This window comes from Oncorhynchus kisutch, linkage group LG15, assembly GCF_002021735.2.
Source record: "Oncorhynchus kisutch isolate 150728-3 linkage group LG15, Okis_V2, whole genome shotgun sequence".
Lineage (NCBI taxonomy): Eukaryota > Metazoa > Chordata > Actinopteri > Salmoniformes > Salmonidae > Oncorhynchus > Oncorhynchus kisutch.
The window spans coordinates 14,976,094-14,998,575 of NC_034188.2; the positions used below are offsets into that span (position 1 = coordinate 14,976,094).

The 22,482-nt window shown below is 43.0% G+C and overlaps 1 protein-coding gene across 1 annotated transcript; it reads left to right on the forward strand.

Moving 5' to 3' along the window:
- The first annotated feature begins 5,829 nt into the window (after window positions 1-5,829).
- LOC109879761 (eukaryotic translation initiation factor 4E-binding protein 3-like) lies at window positions 5,830-17,850 on the forward strand. The gene is made up of 3 exons (XM_031789722.1): window positions 5,830-6,310; window positions 9,353-9,526; window positions 17,264-17,850. Exons 1-3 carry the CDS (start codon window positions 6,178-6,180, stop codon window positions 17,290-17,292), a joined length of 336 nt encoding a protein of 111 aa, XP_031645582.1. The 5' UTR covers window positions 5,830-6,177; the 3' UTR covers window positions 17,293-17,850.
- Window positions 17,851-22,482: the final 4,632 nt, after the last annotated feature.

A 22,482-nucleotide genomic window follows, 5' to 3' on the forward strand; every position in this document is an offset into this window, starting at 1 on the left:
TTTTTTGGTTGTGTAGGTAGGGCTTTGTTTTCATTTCACCAAAATGAATAGCATGTTTGACAAGTGACAATGTATTTATATATTGTCATCTTAGAGAATAACATCTGCACACAACTCATGGATGCGATACATTTAATAAATATTAACATTGACAGCTAATCAAGTGGGAAGGTGGTATTTACCACATACAGTGGGGCAAAAAAAGTATTTAGTCAGCCACCAATTGTGCAAGTTCTCCCACTTGAGAGGCCTGTAATTTTAATCATAGGTACACTTCAACTATGACAAACAAATGAGAGAAAAAAAATCCAGAAAATCACATTGTAGGATTTTTAATGAATTTATTTGCAAATTGTGGTGGATAATAAGTATTTGGTCACCTACAAACAAGCAAGATTTCTGGCTCTCAGACCTGTAAGAGGCTCCTCTGTCCTCCACTCGTTACCTGTATTAATGGCACCTGTTTGAACTTGTTATCAGTATAAAAGACACCTGTCAACAACCTCAAACAGTCACACTCCAAACTCCACTATGGCCAAGACCAAAGAGCTGTCAAAGGACACCAGAAACAAAATGGTAGACCTGCACCAGGCTGGGAAGACTGAATCTGCAATAGGTGGGCAGCTTGGTTTGAAGAAATCAACTGTGGGTGAAATTATTAGGAAATGGAAGACATACAAGACCACTGATAATCTCCCTCTATCTGGGGCTCCACGCAAGATCTCACCCCGTGGGGTCAAAATGATCACAAGAACGGTGAGCAAAAATCCCAGAACCACATAGGGGGGACCTAGTAAATGACCTGCAGAGAGCTGGGACCAAAGTAAAAAAGCCTACCATCAGTTACACACTACGCCGCCAGGTACTCAAATCCTGCAGTGCCAGACGTGTCCCCCTGCTTAAGCCAGTACATGTCCAGGCCCGTCTGAAGTTTGCCTGAGAGCATTTGGATGATCCAGAAGAAGATTGAGAGAATGTCATATGGTCAGATGAAGCCAAAATATAACTTTTTGGTAAAAACTCAACTCGTTGTGTTTGGAAGACAAAGAATGCTGAGTTGCATCCAAAGAACACCATACCTACTGTGAAGCATGGGAGTGGAAACATCATGCTTTGGGACAGTTTTTCTGCAAAGGGACCAGGACGACTGATCCGTAAAGGAAATAATTAATGTATTGTGAGATTTTGAGTGAAAACCTCCTTCCATCAGCAAGGGCATTGAAGATGAAACGTGGCTGGGTCTTTCAGCATGACAATGATCCCAAACACACCGCCCGGGCAACGAAGGAGTGGCTTCGTAAGAAGCATTTCAAGGTCCTGGAGTGGCCTAGCCAGTCTTATTACTTATTTTCCACCATAATTTGCAAATAAATTCATTAAAAATCCTACAATGTGATTTTTCTGGATTTTTTTTCTCATTTTGTCTGTCATAGTTGATGTGTACCTATGATGAAAATTGCAGGCCTCTCATCTTTTTAAGTGGGAGAACTTGCACAATTGGTGGCTGACTAAATACTTTTTTGCCCCACTGTATATGGTGAAGTAATACAGATGAATGTGATTGAGGCGCACGCACTACTGGATGATTTAATGTACATATGATTTGTGTGTGTGTGCAAGGTATGGAGGTTTATTTCCACAAAAAGACTTCAAGTTGTCACATGCACAAGTACAGGGACATTCCCTTCCCAACAATGCAGTAATCAATATCAGTAGTACTACAAAAAAAAGTAAAGTTTAACAAAAACACCTAAGAACACGAGAAAGTAATTTGGCTATATACAGGTCATTGGTCAGTGCCAATATCATATTTACAATGTGCAGGGATACTGGAGTGGTATGGGTAGACATGTAAAGTGACTAGGCATCAGGATAACTGATAAAGAGCAGTGTGTGAAGTGCAAAAATAAAATCAAAATCGATGGGTCAATGCAGATTTTAATAAACAATGGCAACACTCCCATGTTGATCTGAGCCACATGCTGGCCACACCTCTTGTGTTAAAAAAATATATATGCACGTTATTCAATAATTTTATACAAACTGCTCGCCCACGTCAAGGAGCGTCTGCGTAGCCAGGCGCTAAAATAGAACTTGGTTCAATTTTTAATTTACACATGATGCGCTGCATGTCCCGCCTCCCATCTCCTCATTGGTTTTAGGAGCATATACCCAGGTGGGTGATTGAAAGATGAACTGAGGTCCACACTCCAGACAGGTTAGTGGTGGTAATGCACCTTAAAGTTGGTTGCAAACTGCAATATAGTCCGAAGAAGACCGAATGGGAGAGATGATTAGAAACTGACTCGGTTTACCCCTTTGTGGATTAATTGTCAAATTAGAGGATTTTGCCTTTCGGGTCAAATAAAAAAAACAATGTTTATATCCTTGGGCAAATTAGCTAGCAACAGCAAGCAAGCTAGCTAAATAGACATGAATGTGTCATGGTTTTCGACCTGTCCCAAATGAATATAGGTGGTTCAGAACTTGTTTTGATATTTCAACCTGTGCATCTGGTGTGGATGCACAAAATCAACAGGCATAATGGCGTACCCGGTCTAGTCAGCATGTTATTGTCCGATTTTCGGCTGTCGCAGATGCACCTCCCCCGAATTCACTCCTCGACTTTCGTCTACAGTCGGTTGCTTCCGCCGTACATTATGTATCAATTGAAGATCATGTCTGCATTTCAAACACTTAAAATACACACACTATCCCCTCAGTCCTCAAATTAAGTGGACACTTCTGATGACGTTTCATGACGTGTGATGAGTTTACACTTGCAGGGTGAGGGAGGAAGGAATGATTTTTAAATGGACCACCCTTGCCTAGAAATGTGTCACTCGTTCAATCCGCGATGATTGTGTTTTCAGCCACCGGTAGCTTGTGGGTGCTTTATGCGCTACAGTCAACTATGATTGCATGTCTACTTATATTAACTATATCATTAATATACGCCTACTGTATGATAGCTAGGGAATTAATTAGCTAAGTAACGTTAGCCTGCCTAGCGGGAACTTCTGAGGAAGGAAAAATATATATATTTTTACAATTTCCAAAATCTAACCAAACAAAAACATGACTTTTTGAAGTGTTTGGAATGCAGCCATTGACTCGTTATAGCTTCCAACTCTTACTGGATTGGCTATTGATGCCTTGCATGCTTGCGAAGCGGAATACAAGCGCTAGTTAATGTCGCGTTCTCGTACTGGTCGGAAGAAGGAAACTGACATTTTTCCGACTTGCTTAATGGTAAGACGTGTATTATACGCTTTTAAAACTAAGATAGACCACAGCCTGTGGGCAAAACAGACAAGAGCTAGCGAGATCCTATTAGCGCGTTCTCGCAACATTTGCATATTTCCGTTACAGAAGTCCTTCTAAACAACAAATTTAAAACTTTGGCGAAGGGTAAAGTCTACAAAACGTTGTCCACTCTGTTTGGCACAGATTGTAATCTTTCATTGATGAGAAAATGTGCAGAATGCCAACGTCCATCTCGTTTCATCTTCTCCCCCTGCCGGACAATAGGCTTCCTCTCACTAGTGAGTGGAAACCGCAGGCAGATGCTTCACATTTATACAGCCAGTGAAATATGTAATCACAACCAGTTAGCAAGTCAAACATGTTCGAGTTTCCTAGTTGCGACTAGCATGTGAACGCGGCATTGGAGGGTTCTACAGCTACGTTATCGACTGACAAATTGCTATAAGATATGTGGCTAGCTGATACTTAAAATACATTCGGGCAATGTAAGTAAGATCAAAGCATAGGAACGCTTCCATTCTGTCACCAACAGTTTTTTTTAAACCTTTATTTAACTAGGCAAGTCAGTTAATTAAGAACAAATTCTTATTATCTATGACGGCCTAGGAACAGTGGGTTAACTGCCTGTTCTGGGGCAGAACAGCTCGAGGATTCGAACTTGCAACCTTTCGGTTACTAGTTTTAAAGGCAGGTGAGATCAGGTTGGAATATTCTAGCCAATGAGAGGGCAGATAGGTAGGTGTGTGTGCGTGAACAACAGACACAACTCCGAAAAAGATGCCATATGCGTCTACTTATATCAATACATTTGTAACAACCTAAACATTACGAAACATTAGCAAATTAGCATCTAATTACATTTTTTGTTGACCAAATCCGATACGCATATAGAGCGCCATACAAAAAGTCAGTTTGTATCGCTGTATTCTCGCGTGGACATATTGACGAATGGAGCCTCACGCTTTATTATTATTATTTTTTCATTATTATTCATAATACAAAAATCAGTTTACAGCTACATCAAACATGTCTAACAAAACACATGTATTAACAAGAAAATACTCAAACATACAAAAAAATCTATAAAATAATACAAAAAATAAACACGTGTAGTGCAATTGTATTCACCCTGAAAAAAATCATATTATAATGATTCAGGAACCACACGCGTTGCCTCTTTCTCTCTGGCATCCAGTGATGCTAATTTAGCTGCTAAATTTAGAAACTTTTCAGACTACTCTGGCAACTTTTTTTTTCAAACAGCACCTAGCAACAAATGTAGCTACTTTTAAAATTGTATTTGGAACTTTTTGCAACTTTTGAAAAGTGACTCAAATGCTAAAATGCACGCATTTCCCCTCTAAATGACACAAAAACGATTTTCTCAGTCCAACACACGTGTCTGGCTGCAAAAGTGCATTGTGAGTGACGCCAGCAGCAAATTGCAAATCATTGTTGGCTGACTGCAGCAGCAGAGGTACGGGTTCGACGAGCCAAACCCAATGAATATAGTTGGTCACGAATATTTGATCTTGAACAGAACTTACAACATCAATCAAAATTGTACAGAAAGGAGTGGGAGTCTGTACCTGAACAAATGTCAAATCATATTTTTTGTCGAGATGGCCAGTCAATTTGAGTAACGTTATTGTGTATTCTACATAATTACGCAGTTTTACGTTATCACGCAATGACATCACAACGTCATTTAGCAACAAATCAACCTGCCTCTAGCTATTTACCCTGAAAATTAGACGTTGGTCACGTCCCACTAGATAAACTAGCTACTCACGTCTGGAGAAACGAACTACCTGGGATTTCCTTCTCCGTGATAAACAGATGATCTAATGCTGTGGGAGCCTGACAGCTGGGGGCTTGGAGACAGATTGATGTATGCCTGAGGCAACAAGGAAGATGTGAGGCATGCGAGGTCGTGTGTGTTAGTTCACGGTTTCGGGAACCGTGTGCACATTAGTTAACAGTTTGGGGTGAAACTGAGTTATGATGACCGTTCTATTCAATGGGTCAGAAGACCTCTGTCAAACAGTAGCACATTTCCTGTTCCCATGACATGTATTGTAAAACAATCATTACTGTATACCAATTAAATATATTTTATCTCACTGGGGTGAGAAGTTTATTGTGCAGGCATGAATGTACAATACACCCAGCCTGTGTACATATTGTTAATCAGATCACATGTACACATGGGAATGTTGTTCATAGTGGAATCAATGCACAGACGGATCCATTTAGTGATGTCATAACTTCAATGGCTGGGCTCAGTCATATTCTGGTAGGTACATTATCAGAATGTGGTGAGTTGATGTGGATCAGTTCATTCTTGGTGTTGTTTCTGCTGAATAATGTATTTGCTTTTGCCATTGTTGTCAAGTAAAACAAGTTGGGACTTGTTTACACCATCGCTTCAGATTAGATCCACTGGATTATTTATGCATCAAAAGGATCACATCACTCCGTTTTGACAGCCCTACACTATGATCCACCCTTCACAGGCGGAACTAGTATATGATTGAGGAGCCAGTCGCCCTTCGTCGTGGAGATCATGTTCTTGCAATCACAACACGTCACATGACCAGAGTCACCCTGGTAGTTATTAAATGCAGGCGAACACGTTCAACATCCCCCAGTTCGTCTCTCTAGCTGGATGACCTGACAGCGATACTTATCTGGCAGCAAAACCGTTCGCTCTGAACTGCCATCGATTCCGTCTGTTTTATTTTGTTAGCACATTTTAGCTAAGTTTGAATTGTTGTGGATCTTGTTAGCAAATTACTTGGGAGATTTTCTTTTTTGGTAAACAATTGAATTTGTAAGATCAGCCGATCTTCACACGAAGCATCTTTCTGCGGTTGATCAGAATATCAGAAGAACCCAAACAAACTCAGGATGACAACCAACTCTCAGCAGGCGAAGAGTTGCCCAATCCCTACCCGGGTTCTCACCCTGAAAGACTGGTCTCAGCTCCCAGACTGCTACAGTCAGACTCCCGGGGGTACTCTCTTCTCCACAACGCCCGGGGGTAAGAGCACGGAGCCGGATGTTTTGCTTGTTTATGATCAACCACGTACAACACGTTTTGTACCAGGGATAATTTAGGTAACTTTAGCCAGCAAAAACAAAGTACAGCTAGAAAACCAACGTTATGTTGTGGGAAAAGGGGAACTAAACTAGCTAACTTGTCTAAGGTTATGCAAGGAAATAACACGTTCACGTTATGTATAGCTGTTTTGAAAAGTACATTTACTTACCCAAATCTTGTAACCACTCATCAACGTTACTCAACCCTTAGTCTCGGGACTTTATTTTGGTCGTGCATAATATATGCGCACCACGCGCTTAGCTGGCTAAAACTAGTCTAGCTATCTGTCTGTTTGACTTGTAGCGTACTGTGGTCTGTCTGTTTGACTTGCAGCGTACTGTCTGTACTGTGTTTGTTGGAAATTGTGTATGCTTGCTATGTGATGTTTTAAATGCAACTTCATTCATATTATTGCCTCCAGTCTTTTTAATACAGCGGTCACTCTTCCTTTACTGGTAAAGCTTTTCTTATTGACAGATGAAAATAAAAAATGCATTTTTCAGGATGTGGGGAAAAAACTAGGTTTACTTGTTCACGCTCATTGGTTCAACCTCATGGCTGCTTACGTGCAGTCTGGTGGTCGGATTCGGTACTGTCTGTTTACTACACACACCTCAGACTTGTGCAAACTCACTTACCAGAGAGCTGGATGCTGCAATTCCCATTCACAACAACACTCATGTAAGGTGCTATGTTGGGAACCAATTCCTAATTAAGTTTGACTGGGCCAAATGTAGTTTTAGCTTAGAGACAGATGTTTTGTTCTTTGGGATCTGCAACATATCAGAAAACCATGGTACATTATGTAAGCGAAGTAGCCATAGTGATGGGAGTTATGGTTGTCAAATTTGGCCTGTGCAATGTTCTGAAGCGGAAAAATACTGGTAGACAACAAGCTCCTCTTAAACTATGACCTACGGGTGGGCGGGGCCAGATTCATGGGTGGGCGGGGCCAGATTCAGGGCGGATTGGGAAGGAGAGGAGACATCCCCTCTGTGTGACCCGCAGCTGCCCTGGTGCATTTCAGGAATACTGAAGGGAACATTGTGTTCCAGCCAAGTAGAGAGAGAGGGTGAGAGAGGTAGACTTGGAGCGAGGGAGAAAAAGGGGGAGGGATTGGGAAGCATAAATGGTGTGCAAATAGGCCTTTCTAAGAATGGTTGAAGTTAGGACATGTGGGAGGAAACCTGGAGGGAGTGGTAGGACATGTGGGAGGAAACCTGGAGGGAGTGGTGCAATGTGTGATTTAGCTGAGGAGAGCAGAAAGCAGTGTAGTTTCAGGCCCTCTATGGATCAACTCGTATGTGTTGTGGAAGGCATGGCCAGACCAGAACAACTTAGTTATGCACTTTAAGGAGTAGTTATAACATGGCTATAACAGCTGTTACTGTCATTACACTGCTTATTGGGGATTCTTCATTGATGCCTTACAACAGATGGTCTAGAACAGTTTGACACTATGTCTCTAAAACCAGAAGTACATTTTATGCGACTAACTGCTGATGTGAGCACAACAAGCATGCACATGATATGGAGAGACTCTTCCGGTCCCTCGGCCAATCATGTACCAACTCCACTCCCTGTTGTAATGTAATGAGGGATGGTGTTGTCGCATTGCCACAAAACAGAATGAGGCGCATTACATGGGATGTGGTACGTTTCCTGTGGACAAAGAGATTGGCCACAGAGCTGGGCCTCTTCTGCATAACTCATAGCCACTATAGTTTAGTTGCTGGCTGGCCTGCTCTCTCTGTATAATTCTCCCTGATTTCCTGCCCCAATGTACCCTCACACACACACACACACACACTCCTTCCCCTCCCCTTTTGTTCAGGATAGGGTGCTCAACTGGCAGAGGTTTCTATAGTGTGTGTGGAAATAGAACTGCTAAAGTGCAAAACAGTTTTAACTCCAGCATGCTGTACTAATTCTAAATACTGCACTGCACCTCTGTTTTAACCCTGTCCAGGGCATACTTCACTAGTAGACACCAAAACATTGGATGATTCTCATCTAACGGCTGTTTATCAAATGTTCTGTCAGTCTGCTAACGAGTTAATCTAGTACACAGTGGTTCAGGTCAAACTTCAGTTCATCAGCATGATATTCAGTATGATCTATCTAGCGGCTGTTTATCAATATTCCATTGCAATTAAAGGATGACATCAGTCTGTCAGCAACCTGTCAGAGCCCAGTTGTTTACCAAACAGTCTCTACTGTAGACATCTCAACACATGGAGTAGCAAGTCAAATGTTCCTTTACGTATGCCTAATAGTCTAGGGGAGGAGACGATGATATTTGGTTCCAGATCAACCAAGGTGTTTGCCTCAACACCTCAGGAATGGGGTATCACCACAAGATGCCTCGTTAGCCCCCCCTAAGCAAACAGAATGTAGAGGAAACTCTGCTGGTGACCACAGCACACATCTGAATTGTACTACACGGTGCAGGCTACACAGTGCTCCTGAAGTGTACTACACGGTGCAGGCAACAGAGTTTTATGTGTGTTTGGTTCTAGTCTGCCTTCTGTCACCAATTTTTGGTTCTAGGATAACATGTTGCTGTGCTACACTACTGCCAACCCACCGACCACCCCTCCGTATCCTCCCTCTCGTTGGGCTGAGAACAGGGTGTGTGTGTTTTGGAATGCATCCAACAGCCTTGACCCTGAGGCCAGGGAGGGGTGGACTCTCAGTTCCTTCCAGATACATCTCTCCCTCTGCCCTGTCAGGGACTTATTACTCTCTTGTATTTGTTGTTTTGACATCAGACATTTCATGGCCAGTTTTCAAGGACCAGATTAGATAAATCAGGAACTAAAGCCTCCATTTTGTAGACCACTAGTCTCTCTAACAGATTTATGGTACATGAGTCCATTTACACGTGTTTTACCACAATGCTTTGGTAAACATTGTGCAGTTCCCTTCACTGGCAAGTCAACTGACCCCCCCCCCCCCCCCCCCCCCTCCTACCTCTGACAGGAACACGCATAATCTATGACAGGAAGTTCCTCCTGGACTGTCGGAACTCTCCCATCGCCCGTACCCCCCCCTGCTGCCTGCCGCAGATCCCTGGGGTGACGGTGCCCGCTCTGCACCCTCTGGGCAAACTACAGGAACTAAAAGAGGAGCTGGAGGAGGAGAAGGACCTGGCAGGTAGGAGTATGCACACACTAGACATGCATACCTTTTTATTTAACTAGGCAAGTCAGTTAAGAACAAATTCTTATTTTCAATGAAGGCCTAGGAACAGTGGGATAACTGCCTTGTTCAGGGGCAGAATGACAGATTTTTACCTCGTCACCTCGGGGATTCGATCTTGCAACCTTTCAGTTACTAGTCCAATGCTCTAACCACTAGGCTACCTGCCGCCCCACTTGACATGCATATGGTATGTAAACACACGAGACGATGCGTACGGTATGTAAACACACGAGACGATGCGTACGGTATGTAAACACGCACACATTCTGTACAGACGTGCACACTGACAAACTTGCATATGAACCCGTGTACGTACACACACTCACACAGAGCTCAAAGAGGACGTGGTACGTAAAAACTGGTGTAACCTGCTGCTAGCTCTACCCTGCTTTTTATTTCCATTAAACCACCTACATGATAATGTTGACATGTATGTGGCTTTGTTCTTTGTCGTTATGGAACTTGGTGTTGCCTGCTATCCATGCACATTGTTGCCAATTTATTCCAATCTTTGTGAATCGTAGGCTAACTTTTTTCGTGTACAGTGTAACCTTGTTAAATATTCTTAACAGACGTATGTGTGTACGCAGTATCAACATCTGTGTTATTGTGCAAAACCCTTGATACCATGTCAGGCATTGTCACCTGCTGCTGTTCCTGTCAGGCATTGTCGCCTGCTGCTGTTCCTGTCAGGCATTGTCGCCTGCTGCTGTTCCTGTCAGGCATTGTCGCCTGCTGCTGTTCCTGTCAGGCATTGTCGCCTGCTGCTGTTCCTGTCAGGCATTGTCGCCTGCTGCTGTTCCTGTCAGGCATTGTCGCCTGCTGCTGTTCCTGTCAGGCATTGTCGCCTGCTGCTGTTCCTGTCAGGCATTGTCGCCTGCTGCTGTTCCTGTCAGGCATTGTCGCCTGCTGCTGTTCCTGTCAGGCATTGTCGCCTGCTGCTGTTCCTGTCTGTGTTGTGTTTGTGGAGCGTTACTAGGCCTATGACAGTACTGTGAAACTTGGCCGCTGCAGCCTTGGACCCAAAGTTATGTAATAGGCCTACCTAATACAAGTCAGACTTCCAAGTCCCGGGCCCTGTTCATTTACTATAGAACAATGGCTTCTTCTTAGATGTAGCCTAAAGGGACCAATGAGCACCAACGTGAAGTTTATAGGAGCATGTCAAATGATAGTGGAGGCAAATATATGCTTTTCAAAAAAAAATCCATCTTTAAAATTAGGAATAAGATAAGGCTTTGATTTGAGATGGAAAAGGCATTTAGACAATATCTACCATTTTAAAAAGTCTTAAGGTATTACAAATGCCTCAGAACACAATACTGTTGAAGTAAATACCCCTGCCAACGAATATCAACACTTTTATTTACTTTTGGATATTTTTTAATGCCTGCAGTAAGTTTGAGACATTGCCTTGTGCCTTGATATCCTGTTATCAAAAACCCAGATCTTGAAGATATTTTATAATTTCCCTCATGAGGGAGGATAATGAAGATAAAGGTAGACCTATCAATTAGTTATGTTGTTTTTACTAATATCAATTTTGTTTATGAATTATTAAGTGATTAAAACTTAATTCTGTTACCAATTTCTCAAATTCAAAATAAACAGATTTGGTTATAATGGATAATTATAGTAGTCACAAAGAACAGTTGGGTTCACAAATGTGGACTGTACAGCAGTGTGGTGGAATGATTGTAACTCTCATTTTTTAGATTTCTTCAAATCAATCAAACTGTATTATTTAATTAGTGCAGTAATGGAGCTGGTCGGTAATCACCCCTGGAGGTGGTCACTGAGAACTCAATGAGCTGGTTTGAGACTCAGCATTTTATAGCCAAGTCCATCCTCCTTCAGTCTACAAGACCGAACAACAGATGTATGGAATGGGTCACAAGGTTAACATTTGTATGAAAGATAATTCACAGCAGACAATATCTGCTGTAAGAACTGTCGTCATTGTGTAGAGACCAGGGTCTGGCCCCCCAACTCCATACTGGCGCCATCTTCCCCTGGCACCCCAGTACAGAAACATTAACTCATGCTCTGGAATGCGGTATCACCCAAAGACATCGTACATCAATTCAAATGTATTTATATATCCCTTACATCAGCTGATATATCAAAGTGCTGTACAGAAACCCAGACTAAAACCCCAAACCGCAAGCAATGCAGGTGTAGAAGCACGGTGGCTAGGAAAAACTCCCTAGATAGGCCAGAACCTAGGAAGAAACCTAGAGAGAAACCAGGCTCTGAGGGATGGCCAGTCCTCTTCTGGCTGTGCCGGGTGGAGATTATAACAGAACATGGCCAAGATTTTCAAATGTTCATAAATGACCAGCATGGTCAAATAATAATCACAGTAGTTGTCGAGGGTGCAACAAGTCAGCACCTCAGGAGTAAATGTCAGTTGGCTTTTCATAGACAATCATTGAGAGTATCTCTACCGCTCCTGCTGTCTCTAGAGAGTTGAAAACAGCAGGTCTGGGACAGGTAGCACATCTGGTGAACAGGTCAGCGTTCCATAGCCGCAGGCAGAACAGTTGAAACTGGAGCAGCTGCATGGCCAGGTGGACTGGGGACAGCAAGTAGTCATCATGCCAGGTAGTCCTGAGGCATGGTCCAAGGGCTCAGGTCCTCAGAGAGAGAGAGAGAGAGAGAGAGAGAATTAGAGAGGGCATACTTAAATGCAGCATAAATACTGGAGGCTGAGACAGGAGTGGTCAGGAGTCACTGTGGCCCCATCCGATGATACCCCCGGACAGGGCCAAACAGGCAGGATATAACCCCACCCACTTTGCCAAAGCACAGCCCCACACCACTAGAGGGATCTCTTCAACCACCAACTAACCATCCTGAGACAAGGCCGAGTATAGTCCACAGATCTCCGCCACGGCACAACCCAAGGGGGGGGCGCCAACCCAGACAGGAAGACCACGCCAGCGACTCAACCCACTCAAGTGACGCACCCCTCCTAGGGATGGCATGGAAGAGCGCCAGTGACTCATCCCCTGTAATAGGGTTAGAGTCAGAGAATCCCAGTGGAGAGACGGGAACCGGCCAGGCAGAGACAGCAAGGGCGGTTCGTTGCTCCATAGCCTTTCCTTTCACCTTCACACTCCTGGGCCAGACTACACTCAATCATATGACCCACTGAAGAGATGAGTCTTCAGTAAAGACTTAAAGGTAGAGACCGAGTCTGCGTCTCTCACATGGGTAGGCAGACCATTCCATAAAAATGGAGCTCAATAGGAGGAAGCCCTGCCTCCAGCTGTTTGCTTAGAAATTCTTGGGACAATTAGGAGGCCTGCGTCTTGTGACCGTAGCGTACGTGTAGGTATGTACGGCAGGATGGGTAGGAGCAAGCCTTTGTAGGTTAGCAGTAAAACCTTAATCAGCCCTTGGTTCTAGTCAGGATTCTAGCAGCCGTATTTAGCAGTAACTGAAGTTTATTTTGTGCTTTATCCGGGTAGCCGGAAAGTAGAGCATTGCTGTAGTCTAACCCTGAAGTAAACAAAAGCATGGATTAATTTTTCTGCATAATTTTTGGACAGAACGTTTCTGATTTTTGCAATGTTATGTAGATGGAAAAAAAGCTGTCCTTGAAACAGTCTTGATATGTTCGTCAAAAGAGAGATCAGGGTCCAGAGTAACGCAGAGGTCCTCCACAGTTTTATTTGAGACGACTGTACAACCATCAAGATATTAATTGTCAGATTCAACAGAAGATCTCTTTGTTTCTTGGGACCTAGAACAAGAATCTCTGTTTTGTCAGAGTTTAAAATTAGAATGTTTGCAGCCATCCACTTCCTTATGTCTGAAACACAGACTTCTAGCGAGGGCAATTTTGGGGCTTCACCATGTACATCTCCTGTCAGTGTTAAAACCCCTGAGGCCCACTTTCAGTTCACACAGACACAATTGGAGTTACAAGAACCCTCTATTCTGTTGCATAAAACAACCATTTGATGCAATTACAGCATTATAACATAATTCTGCTCTCATAGCAGAGTTCAGTAAAGCAGTGCATATGTTCTGTAGAGTTCAGTAATGCAGTGCATGGTTCTGTAGAGTTCAGTAAAGCAGTGCATGGTTCTGTAGAGTTCAGTAATGCAGTGCATAGTTCTGTAGAGTTCAGTAAAGCAGTGCATAGTTCTGTAGAGTTCAGTAATGTAGTGCATAGTTCTGTAGAGTTCAGTAATGCAGTGCATAGTTCTGTAGAGTTCAGTAAAGCAGTGCATAGTTCTGTAGAGTTCAGTAAAGCAGTGCATGGTTCTGTAGAGTTCAGTAATGCAGTGCATAGTTCTGTAGAGTTCAGTAAAGCAGTGCATAGTTCTGTAGAGTTCAGTAAAGCAGTGCATAGTTCTGTAGAGTTCAGTAAAGCAGTGCATAGTTCTGTAGAGTTCAGTAAAGCAGTGCATAGTTCTGTAGAGTTCAGTAATGCAGTGCATAGTTCTGTAGAGTTCAGTAATGCAGTGCATAGTTCTGTAGAGTTCAGTAATGCAGTGCATAGTTCTGTAGAGTTCAGTAATGCAGTGCATAGTTCTGTAGAGTTCAGTAAAGCAGTGCATAGTTCTGTAGAGTTCAGTAATGCAGTGCATAGTTCTGTAGAGTTCAGTAAAGCAGTGCATAGTTCTGTAGAGTTCAGTAATGCAGTGCATAGTTCTGTAGAGTTCAGTAATGCAGTGCATAGTTCTGTAGAGTTCAGTAATGCAGTGCATAGTTCTGTAGAGTTCAGTAATGCAGTGCATAGTTCTGTAGAGTTCAGTAATGCAGTGCATAGTTCTGTAGAGTTCAGTAATGCAGTGCATAGTTCTGTAGAGTTCAGTAATGCAGTGCATAGTTCTGTAGAGTTCAGTAATGCAGTGCATAGTTCTGTAGAGTTCAGTAATGCAGTGCATAGTTCTGTAGAGTTCAGTAAAGCAGTGCATAGTTCTGTAGAGTTCAGTAAAGAAAAGCAGTGTAGTTCAGTACAGATTTGGTCTTGTTAAGGAGCAGAGCTCATGTAAAATAATAGTTAGTGTGTATAGTAATACCCAAATATGCAAAAGAGGATATTGCATATTCCTACCTTTTTTTTGTGTACCAATTTAGGATGCATCACCATGAAGAAAATGACCTTCATTTCCATAATTAGGCATTTCTGTGTCGTACAGATGTGTAGTACAGGGACCCATGATGTGATTTTGGCACCGCAATTACGTTACCGGGTGTAAATCCACTTCACTTACCCAAATATATATGTATATGTGTCATAGCTGACACCCCATTCTTTCTGCAGACTTCGTTGAATCATTGAGTTTTTGGAAAATGTGGACACAAACTGAGGGAGAAATTCACTGTAATTCTGTTACCAAACTTTGCATCTGCACAGTTCTTCCAGTAAATGTGTTTTTGGAAAATGTTCTGTTTAAATTGTTGAACTTGAAATCAATGGATTTTGTTTGGCATACATTTTAAGTCTCGGTGCAATTCCGTTATCGTGGAATTGCCCATAGAACATTGTATGTTCTCCTATCCGAAACTGCAACTATCTCTGTGTATCTTATGTTACTTGGCTGAAGATGTCTCTACTATCAGCTGGCTATTGTTGTCATAGGGTAAGGTTTTGTTTTGGGGGTTGAAAACACACACTGTACTATGATGGTGACCTGTAGGCTAGTTAAGTAGAGAGAGAGGGACAGAGCGAAGGGAGAGGGGAGAGCGCTAGAGAGACAGAAAAAGGGGGGTCAGAGAGAAGGGAGAGGGAGAAAGCAGAGAGGGGAGAGTGCTAGAGATAGACAGAAAGAGGGGGGTCAGAGAGAAGGGAGAGGGGAGAGCGCTAGAGATGGTCAGAGAGAAGGGAGAGGGGAGAGCGCTAGAGATAGACAGAAAGAGGGGGGTCAGAGAGAAGGGAGAGGGAGAAAGCAGAGAGGGGAGAGTGCTAGAGATGGTCAGAGAGAAGGGAGAGGGGAGAGCGCTAGAGATGGTCAGAGAGAAGGGAGAGGGGAGAGCGCTAGAGATGGTCAGAGAGAAGGGAGAGGGGAGAGCGCTAGAGATAGACAGAAAGAGGGGGGTCAGAGAGAAGGGAGAGGGGAGAGCGCTAGAGATAGACAGAAAGAGGGGGGTCAGAGAGAAGGGAGAGGGGAGAGCGCTAGAGATAGACAGAAAGAGGGGGGTCAGGGAGAGGGGAGAGCGCTAGAGATACAGAAAGAGGGGGGTCAGGGAGAGGGGAGAGCGCTAGAGATACAGAAAGAGGGGGGTCAGGGAGAGGGGAGAGCGCTAGAGATAGACAGAAAGAGGGGGGTCAGGGAGAGGGGAGAGCGCTAGAGAGACAGAAAGAGGGGGGTCAGAGAGAAGGGAGAGGGGAGAGCGCTAGAGATAGACAGAAAGAGGGGGTCAGAGAGAAGAGAGAGGGAGAAAGCAGAGAGGGGAGAGTGCTAGAGAGAGACAGAAAGAGGGGGTCAGAGAGAAGAGAGAGGGAGAAAGCAGAGAGGGGAGAGTGCTAGAGATGGTCAGAGAGAAGGGAGAGGGGAGAGCGCTAGAGATGGTCAGAGAGAAGGGAGAGGGGAGAGCGCTAGAGATAGACAGAAAGAGGGGGGTCAGAGAGAAGGGAGAGGGGAGAGCGCTAGAGAGACAGAAAGAGGGGGGTCAGAGAGAAGGGAGAGGGAGAAAGCAGAGAGGGGAGAGTGCTAGAGATAGACAGAAAGAGGGGGGTCAGAGAGAAGGGAGAGGGGAGAGCGCTAGAGATAGACAGAAAGAGGGGGGTCAGGGAGAGGGGAGAGCGCTAGAGATAGACAGAAAGAGGGGGGTCAGGGAGAGGGGAGAGCGCTAGAGATAGACAGAAAGAGGGGGGTCAGGGAGAAGGGAGAGGGGAGAGCGCTAGAGATAGACAAAAAGAGGGGGGTCAGGGAGAGGGGAGAGCGCTAGAGAGACAGAAAGAGGGGGGTCAGAGAGAAGGGAGAGGGGAGAGCGCTAGAGATAGACAGAAAGAGGGGGGTCAGAGAGAAGGGAGAGGGGAGAGCGCTAGAGATAGACAGAAAGAGGGGGTCAGAGAGAAGAGAGAGGGAGAAAGCAGAGAGGGGAGAGTGCTAGAGAGAGACAGAAAGAGGGGGTCAGAGAGAAGAGAGAGGGAGAAAGCAGAGAGGGGAGAGTGCTAGAGAGAGACAGAAAGAGGGGGGTCAGAGAGGGGAGAGTGCTAGAGATAGACAGAAAGAGGGGGGTCAGAGAGAAGGAAAGCAATAGAGGATGGTGTGCCTTCTCCACCAGTCATCTCGTAACCAATAGCAGATGCAGTCAAACCTTTGACCACACCAGGCCACACCCTCTCTGCTGTTGAAACAACGAGCTCTATTTAACTGGTTATCTAGTGTCCTTGTGCTGGCCTGACCTCAACTAACTCAGCACAGATAACCAACCTGATACTTAGTGACACTGTCCGCAACTAGTGCCCCCCAGACAGACAGAGGGGTTAAGAGGAGGGGAGGGGGAGGTGGGTGGATTGGGTTAGGGGATTGTGTCTGCTCTGGGAGATTTGTCTCTCCTGTCTGGAGTTGACAAAAACACGAAGTTGATAAGAAACATGAACACAACACTGTCCCCCCCCCCCCCAGTCAATCTGTTATTATGGGTGTGGTTAGGACTTAGTGTACAGATGCAAGTAACGACAGTTTTGTTAATGTCTCTCTTTTCTCCTCTCTCTCCCTCTAGATGACAGCCAGTTTGAGATGGACATCTGAGCAGTAGCTCTTTGCCTCCTGTGGAGAGAGCTGTTGTATCTTCTGTTCAGTTCTGATGTCTGATTGGTCCTTTACGACCAGCAAGCGTCACATATTCACCTTCTTCAACATCCTTTTTTTTTAAACTTGATTTTTTTAGGAAACTCCCCAAAAGAGAAAGGAGACGTGTTGATCCCTGAGTTAGAAAGACATGAAGCTGTGTATTAAACGAATAATACTTCAATGGCTTGGAAGAAGCAATCACTTTGTAACTTTGTTGGACAGTTTTTGATTTGTACATAAGTCAACGGTACTATAAAGGAGGGAAATGTTCAAGATTTTACATGAAAAGTACAGGGACCGCGGGATTGGTTGTGACGGCAGAGTTGCTGCGTTGTTTTTTTAAACGATAACTCTATTTTGGAGGGGCTGCTAGGCCTATGAGGGGTCCCCCTGTCTGAGCCTGGTCAAAGGTTCGAGGTGACTGTTGGACAGGCTCCTACATGCGTCTGTCTGTGGAGGAGGAACTGACATTTTATCAAAGTTCAAAATAAATAAACAAAAAGGACAAAACCTCAACTTGAGTTCTGTCATGTTGTTGTTGTTGTTGTTGCCTCATGCTTCCTCATGTGGTTCCTATTTTCAAACTATGCCAGAATATATATATATATATATATATATATATATATATACACACACACAAAATAATCTGGTGTGCTCTCTTAAATCAAAGGATTTATTGCTACTGTGCTTCTAGTATGTAACGTATGCATGTTCTAATTACTAGTCTGTTGCCCCAGCATATTCTGACCCAGTTAATGTATGTAGCCTACAGACATGTTTGTCTCTTCCCTATAGCGCCATCCCTCCAACATTAGCCTAATCTAATCAGAAACTGCCTAACCAACTATAACTATGTTTCCATCCAAAGTTTTTATGCGAGTAACGTCAGATAAAAAATGGTGTGATGGAACCAGCAAATTTGTCAGTACAATTTCCAATTGCAGACATAATACGCTAGACAATGCAGAATCTTTTTGTGTCGATAAAATGAATTATGCAAGAAATGGCAGTGAATCTTATGCGCAAATATTGATATAATAACATATTGGAGTCACGTGATTATATTGTGTTGTCCTCCCACTATGACTCGGTGAAGCATTCAGTTTATAGGTTACAGATTAAATGCACGCTTTTGGCTAGATCGCCCGTGCCACGACCAGGGTGGACAAATTCACTACTCTGACGCAACATTTTTTTGTGACAAAATCATGTGACGACCCTCCCACTCTGTCTGCCGTATTCTCTCTTTGTTATTTCCTTATTAGGATGCTGGTGGGCGGAGTTAGGAGGGTCGTCAGCTACATGGGAAACACCTGCGCCCGGTGTCTCCCAGGATAAATACACCACTTCCCCATTCATGGAGGAGACTCTCTCCATGCAGACACCTTTATAGATTTGGTTGTTTTTCTTGGTGGTTTTTTGGTTGTTTGCTTTAGCATCTTTCAACACCCTGCATTATCACATTCATGCATGCAAAACACTCACTTACACTACTGATTACTGATTACTGATTACAGACACCATTGTATATTATACTTAGTTACTTATTTAATAAATATATATTTTGTTACTCCTTATCTCCACGTTGTCTCCCTTTTGTTACGGGCTTTGAGCCGGTTCGTGACAATCATCAGTAGAGTTAAATGCGATGGAAACCCATTTCACTTTGTATTTGTTTTATTCTGTACAAGGGAATTTAACCGCAAAAGGTATTTTTTTGTGTGCAGTATGTCACCAGGCACAGCTTTTTACCGGCAACAATTAGTTTTGATAGAAACACATCTCTGATTTTAGAATATTCACATGAAAATATGTCGCCAATTGGATGGAAACCTAGCTATTGAGAAAAGTCAAACCTAGTTTGGATGGAAATCTAGCTATTGAGAAAAGTCAAACCTAGTTTGGATGGAAACCTAGCTAATACACCCGAAACAAGTCCTAGCAGTAAAGCGCGTGTTGACGCGTGTGCAGCTGTGGGGCAAAGCAGATGAGGTTGGCTTAGATTGATAACATGTAAGCTATATTTCATCTCCGGTGTTTATTTAAAACATAAATCAGCTAAACCGTCTGAACTAGGGTATAACATAATTGTATTAAGTTGTTTTATTTGAAGTCCTGGCTGTAGGAAATGAAAGCAGGAAACGACATGGATTTCATACATGCTGTCTGGGTCTTTCTGTTGTTTCAATTTGTTGCATCATTTCAAACACTGCCACCCCTCTCTCACACACACACCGGTCCACTTCTCCCCTCTATTGTAGCTTCCTCAGAACAGAAGTTAACACGTGAGCATGAAGTCCTAGGTGTCCTCTAGCTGCAGCTTACTGTAGAGTTATGGACTAACATTTAGGATGCATTGCCCGACATATGGCTCCCATTAGTAGGTGAACATGCTTTTTTCTTCCTAAAAAGGAAATTGCTCTCATTCTTTCCAAATGAAATTAAGTCAACACTGATGTTAGATCAGTTTTGGGTCTTAGTTAAATAGATGTATGATAAGGATATTTGGTAGCTAATGCTTTGTTTGAGCTGTGCGTTATAACAGCATCATATTGTCATATACAGTTAAGTCAGCATTCATTCAGTACCATCAGTATTCATGTTCCCCATGCAGAATGTGATCCCACCTTGCAGCATCATGCTTCAATCTACACTGAACAAAAAAAATATAAACACAACATGTAGTGTTGGTCCCATTGTTCATGAGCTGAAATAAAAGATCCCAGAAATGTTCCATATGCACAGAAAGCTTATTTCTCAAATGTTGTGCACAAATTGGTTTACAATTTGTTAGTGAGCATTTCTCCTTTGCCAAGATAACCTGGTGGGTGTAACATATCAAGAAGCTGATTAAACAGCATGATCATTACACAGGTGCAGCTTGTACTGGGCCTAATAAAACAACACTCTAAAGTCTACAGTTTTGTCACACAACACAATGCCACAGGTGTGTCAAGTTTTGAAGGAGTGTGCATTTGGCATGCTGAGTGCAGGAATGTCCACCAGAGCTATTTCCAGAGAATTGAACATTCATTTCTCTACTATAAACTGCCTCTAACGCTGTTTTAGAGAATTTATCAGTACGTCCAACTGGCCTCACAACCGCAGACCATGTGTAAGTAACCATGCCAGCCCATGACCTCCGAATCCGGCTCCTGCGGAATCGTCTGAGACCAGCCACCCGGACAGCTGATGAAATGTAGAAGTTTTTCTGTCTCTAATAAATCCCTTTCGTGGGGAAAAACTCAGATTGGCCTACGTCCTCCCAGGCCCACCCATGGCTGAGCCACAGCCGGTCATGTGAAATCCTTAGATTAGGGCCTAATGAATTTATTTCAATTGACTGATTTCCTTATATGAAGTGTAACTAAGTGGAATTGTTGGATGTTGAATTTATTTTGTTCAGTATAGAATAGCTCTAAAGAGGTCCAGCTGGACTGGAAGCCCAGTAGAACATGTCCTGTACTGGAAGCACAGCCCAGTAGAACGTGTCCTGTACTGGAAGCACAGCCCAGTAGAACGTGTCCTGTACTGGAAACACAGCCCAGTAGAACATGTCCTGTACTGGAAGCACAGCCCAGTAGAACGTGTCCTGTACTGGAAGCGCAGCCCAGTAGAACGTGTCCTGTACTGGAAGCACAGCCCAGTAGAACGTGTCCTGTACTGGAAGCGCAGCCCAGTAGAACGTGTCCTGTACTGGAAGCACAGCCCAGTAGAACGTGGTCTGGATCAAGGTTACAGGGGAAACAGATTATCTGGAGGTGATAGACATGAGACCAGCCAGACTCAACTAGCCTCCAGACTGATAGAAAGAGAAGATGCATAGTAACACAAAAACAGAAGTATACAGACAAAAGTACACAAACTTAACGCTCTTAAACAAATTAAAGAGCCGTTTGTTCTGAACCAACTTCATTTTATGAATAAAGAATCTTCCAAGAAAAATAAGCTAATTAACAATGAAAATTAAATCAAGGGCATATCAGTTGGGTCAAAATAAATCATCATTTCAGTCTTCCAAATTAACATTAAAAGTGGTTTCCCATAAAGTATTCTAAATCAATCTAAAATCTTCTGACATGAGAAGTTAAGAGTTTCTGGGTCACAACCATAACCCACATTTGTCATCAATAGCAATTTGACATGTGTACCGTAAAGGTCTCTTTACTGGGTACACTCTGTGAATGACTTCATATGATACAGTACTTCTTTCACCTTATTAGATGTATAATATTGGCTAGAAAGCAACAAAACTTTGTTCCAGTTCACTTGTCCTAGGGCTGCATTCCAGTATATTCTAGCAGAAGGAATAGTAACATCTTGACAGAGTTTTCTTAGATAATTGTTATTACATTTAGATTTTAAAACATTTAAATTCCTTCAAGCAGAATTGAGGCTAGAAATGACTCAACGGTTGCACTTGGAGAACCGCTATACTGCATTCTCCTAGAAGAGCACAGTACCAACCATTATTTGAAACTCCTCAGGACTGATTGGAATGGTTTGTGTTCTCATAAAGTCTGGATAATGATATAGTCACTCAATAATTGTTGATAATGCTGTTGTCAAACCAGTTCTGGAAAATGAATTGTTTTTACATCTTGTGTTTGTTATTCAGAAAGTATTCACACCCCTTGAATTTAAGAATAGAATTTGGAATATTATTCAAAAGGTTGGTGGAATTGAATTTCTCATAAAATGTAACTTTGAACTAAATAAAATGTCTCTTAAATTAGCCAATATCCATAAGCAAGTGTTACTATCCTGGTAAATTGTATACTGTATAAACATACTTTCTCCCCTCATAGGTGTTTGATTTGGAATGACAAGGACACAAAATATAAGAATAAATCTTTATTTTTCCAAAGATGGTTTGAGGACACAATTATTTCCTGAAAATGGACAACTGTATAATTAAGTTTTTGAATAAATATGTCATTTCAGTTACAGTGAACACCTACAGGGGCCTGTTGCACAAAAGTAGAATTAAGACATCCGGGATAAATGACTCAGCTGAGCTCAATGAAGCCAAAACATGTGCGTCCAGGCTTAATTGGTTGCACAAAGACCAAGCCAGGATGAGCAGACACGGATTCATTAAGCCAGGTGAAACCAATCCTGGATAGGTGCGCGCTCACGGCTCACTCA

Coding starts and splice junctions, on each gene's coding strand:
- LOC109879761 (XM_031789722.1), top strand. CDS start 6,178: ATGACAACCAACTCTCAGCAGGCGAAGAGTTGCCCAATCCCTACCCGG. Junction 6,311..9,352: donor CTTCTCCACAACGCCCGGGG/GTAAGAGCACGG, acceptor TACCTCTGACAG/GAACACGCATAATCTATGAC. Junction 9,527..17,263: donor GGAGGAGAAGGACCTGGCAG/GTAGGAGTATGC, acceptor CTCTCCCTCTAG/ATGACAGCCAGTTTGAGATG.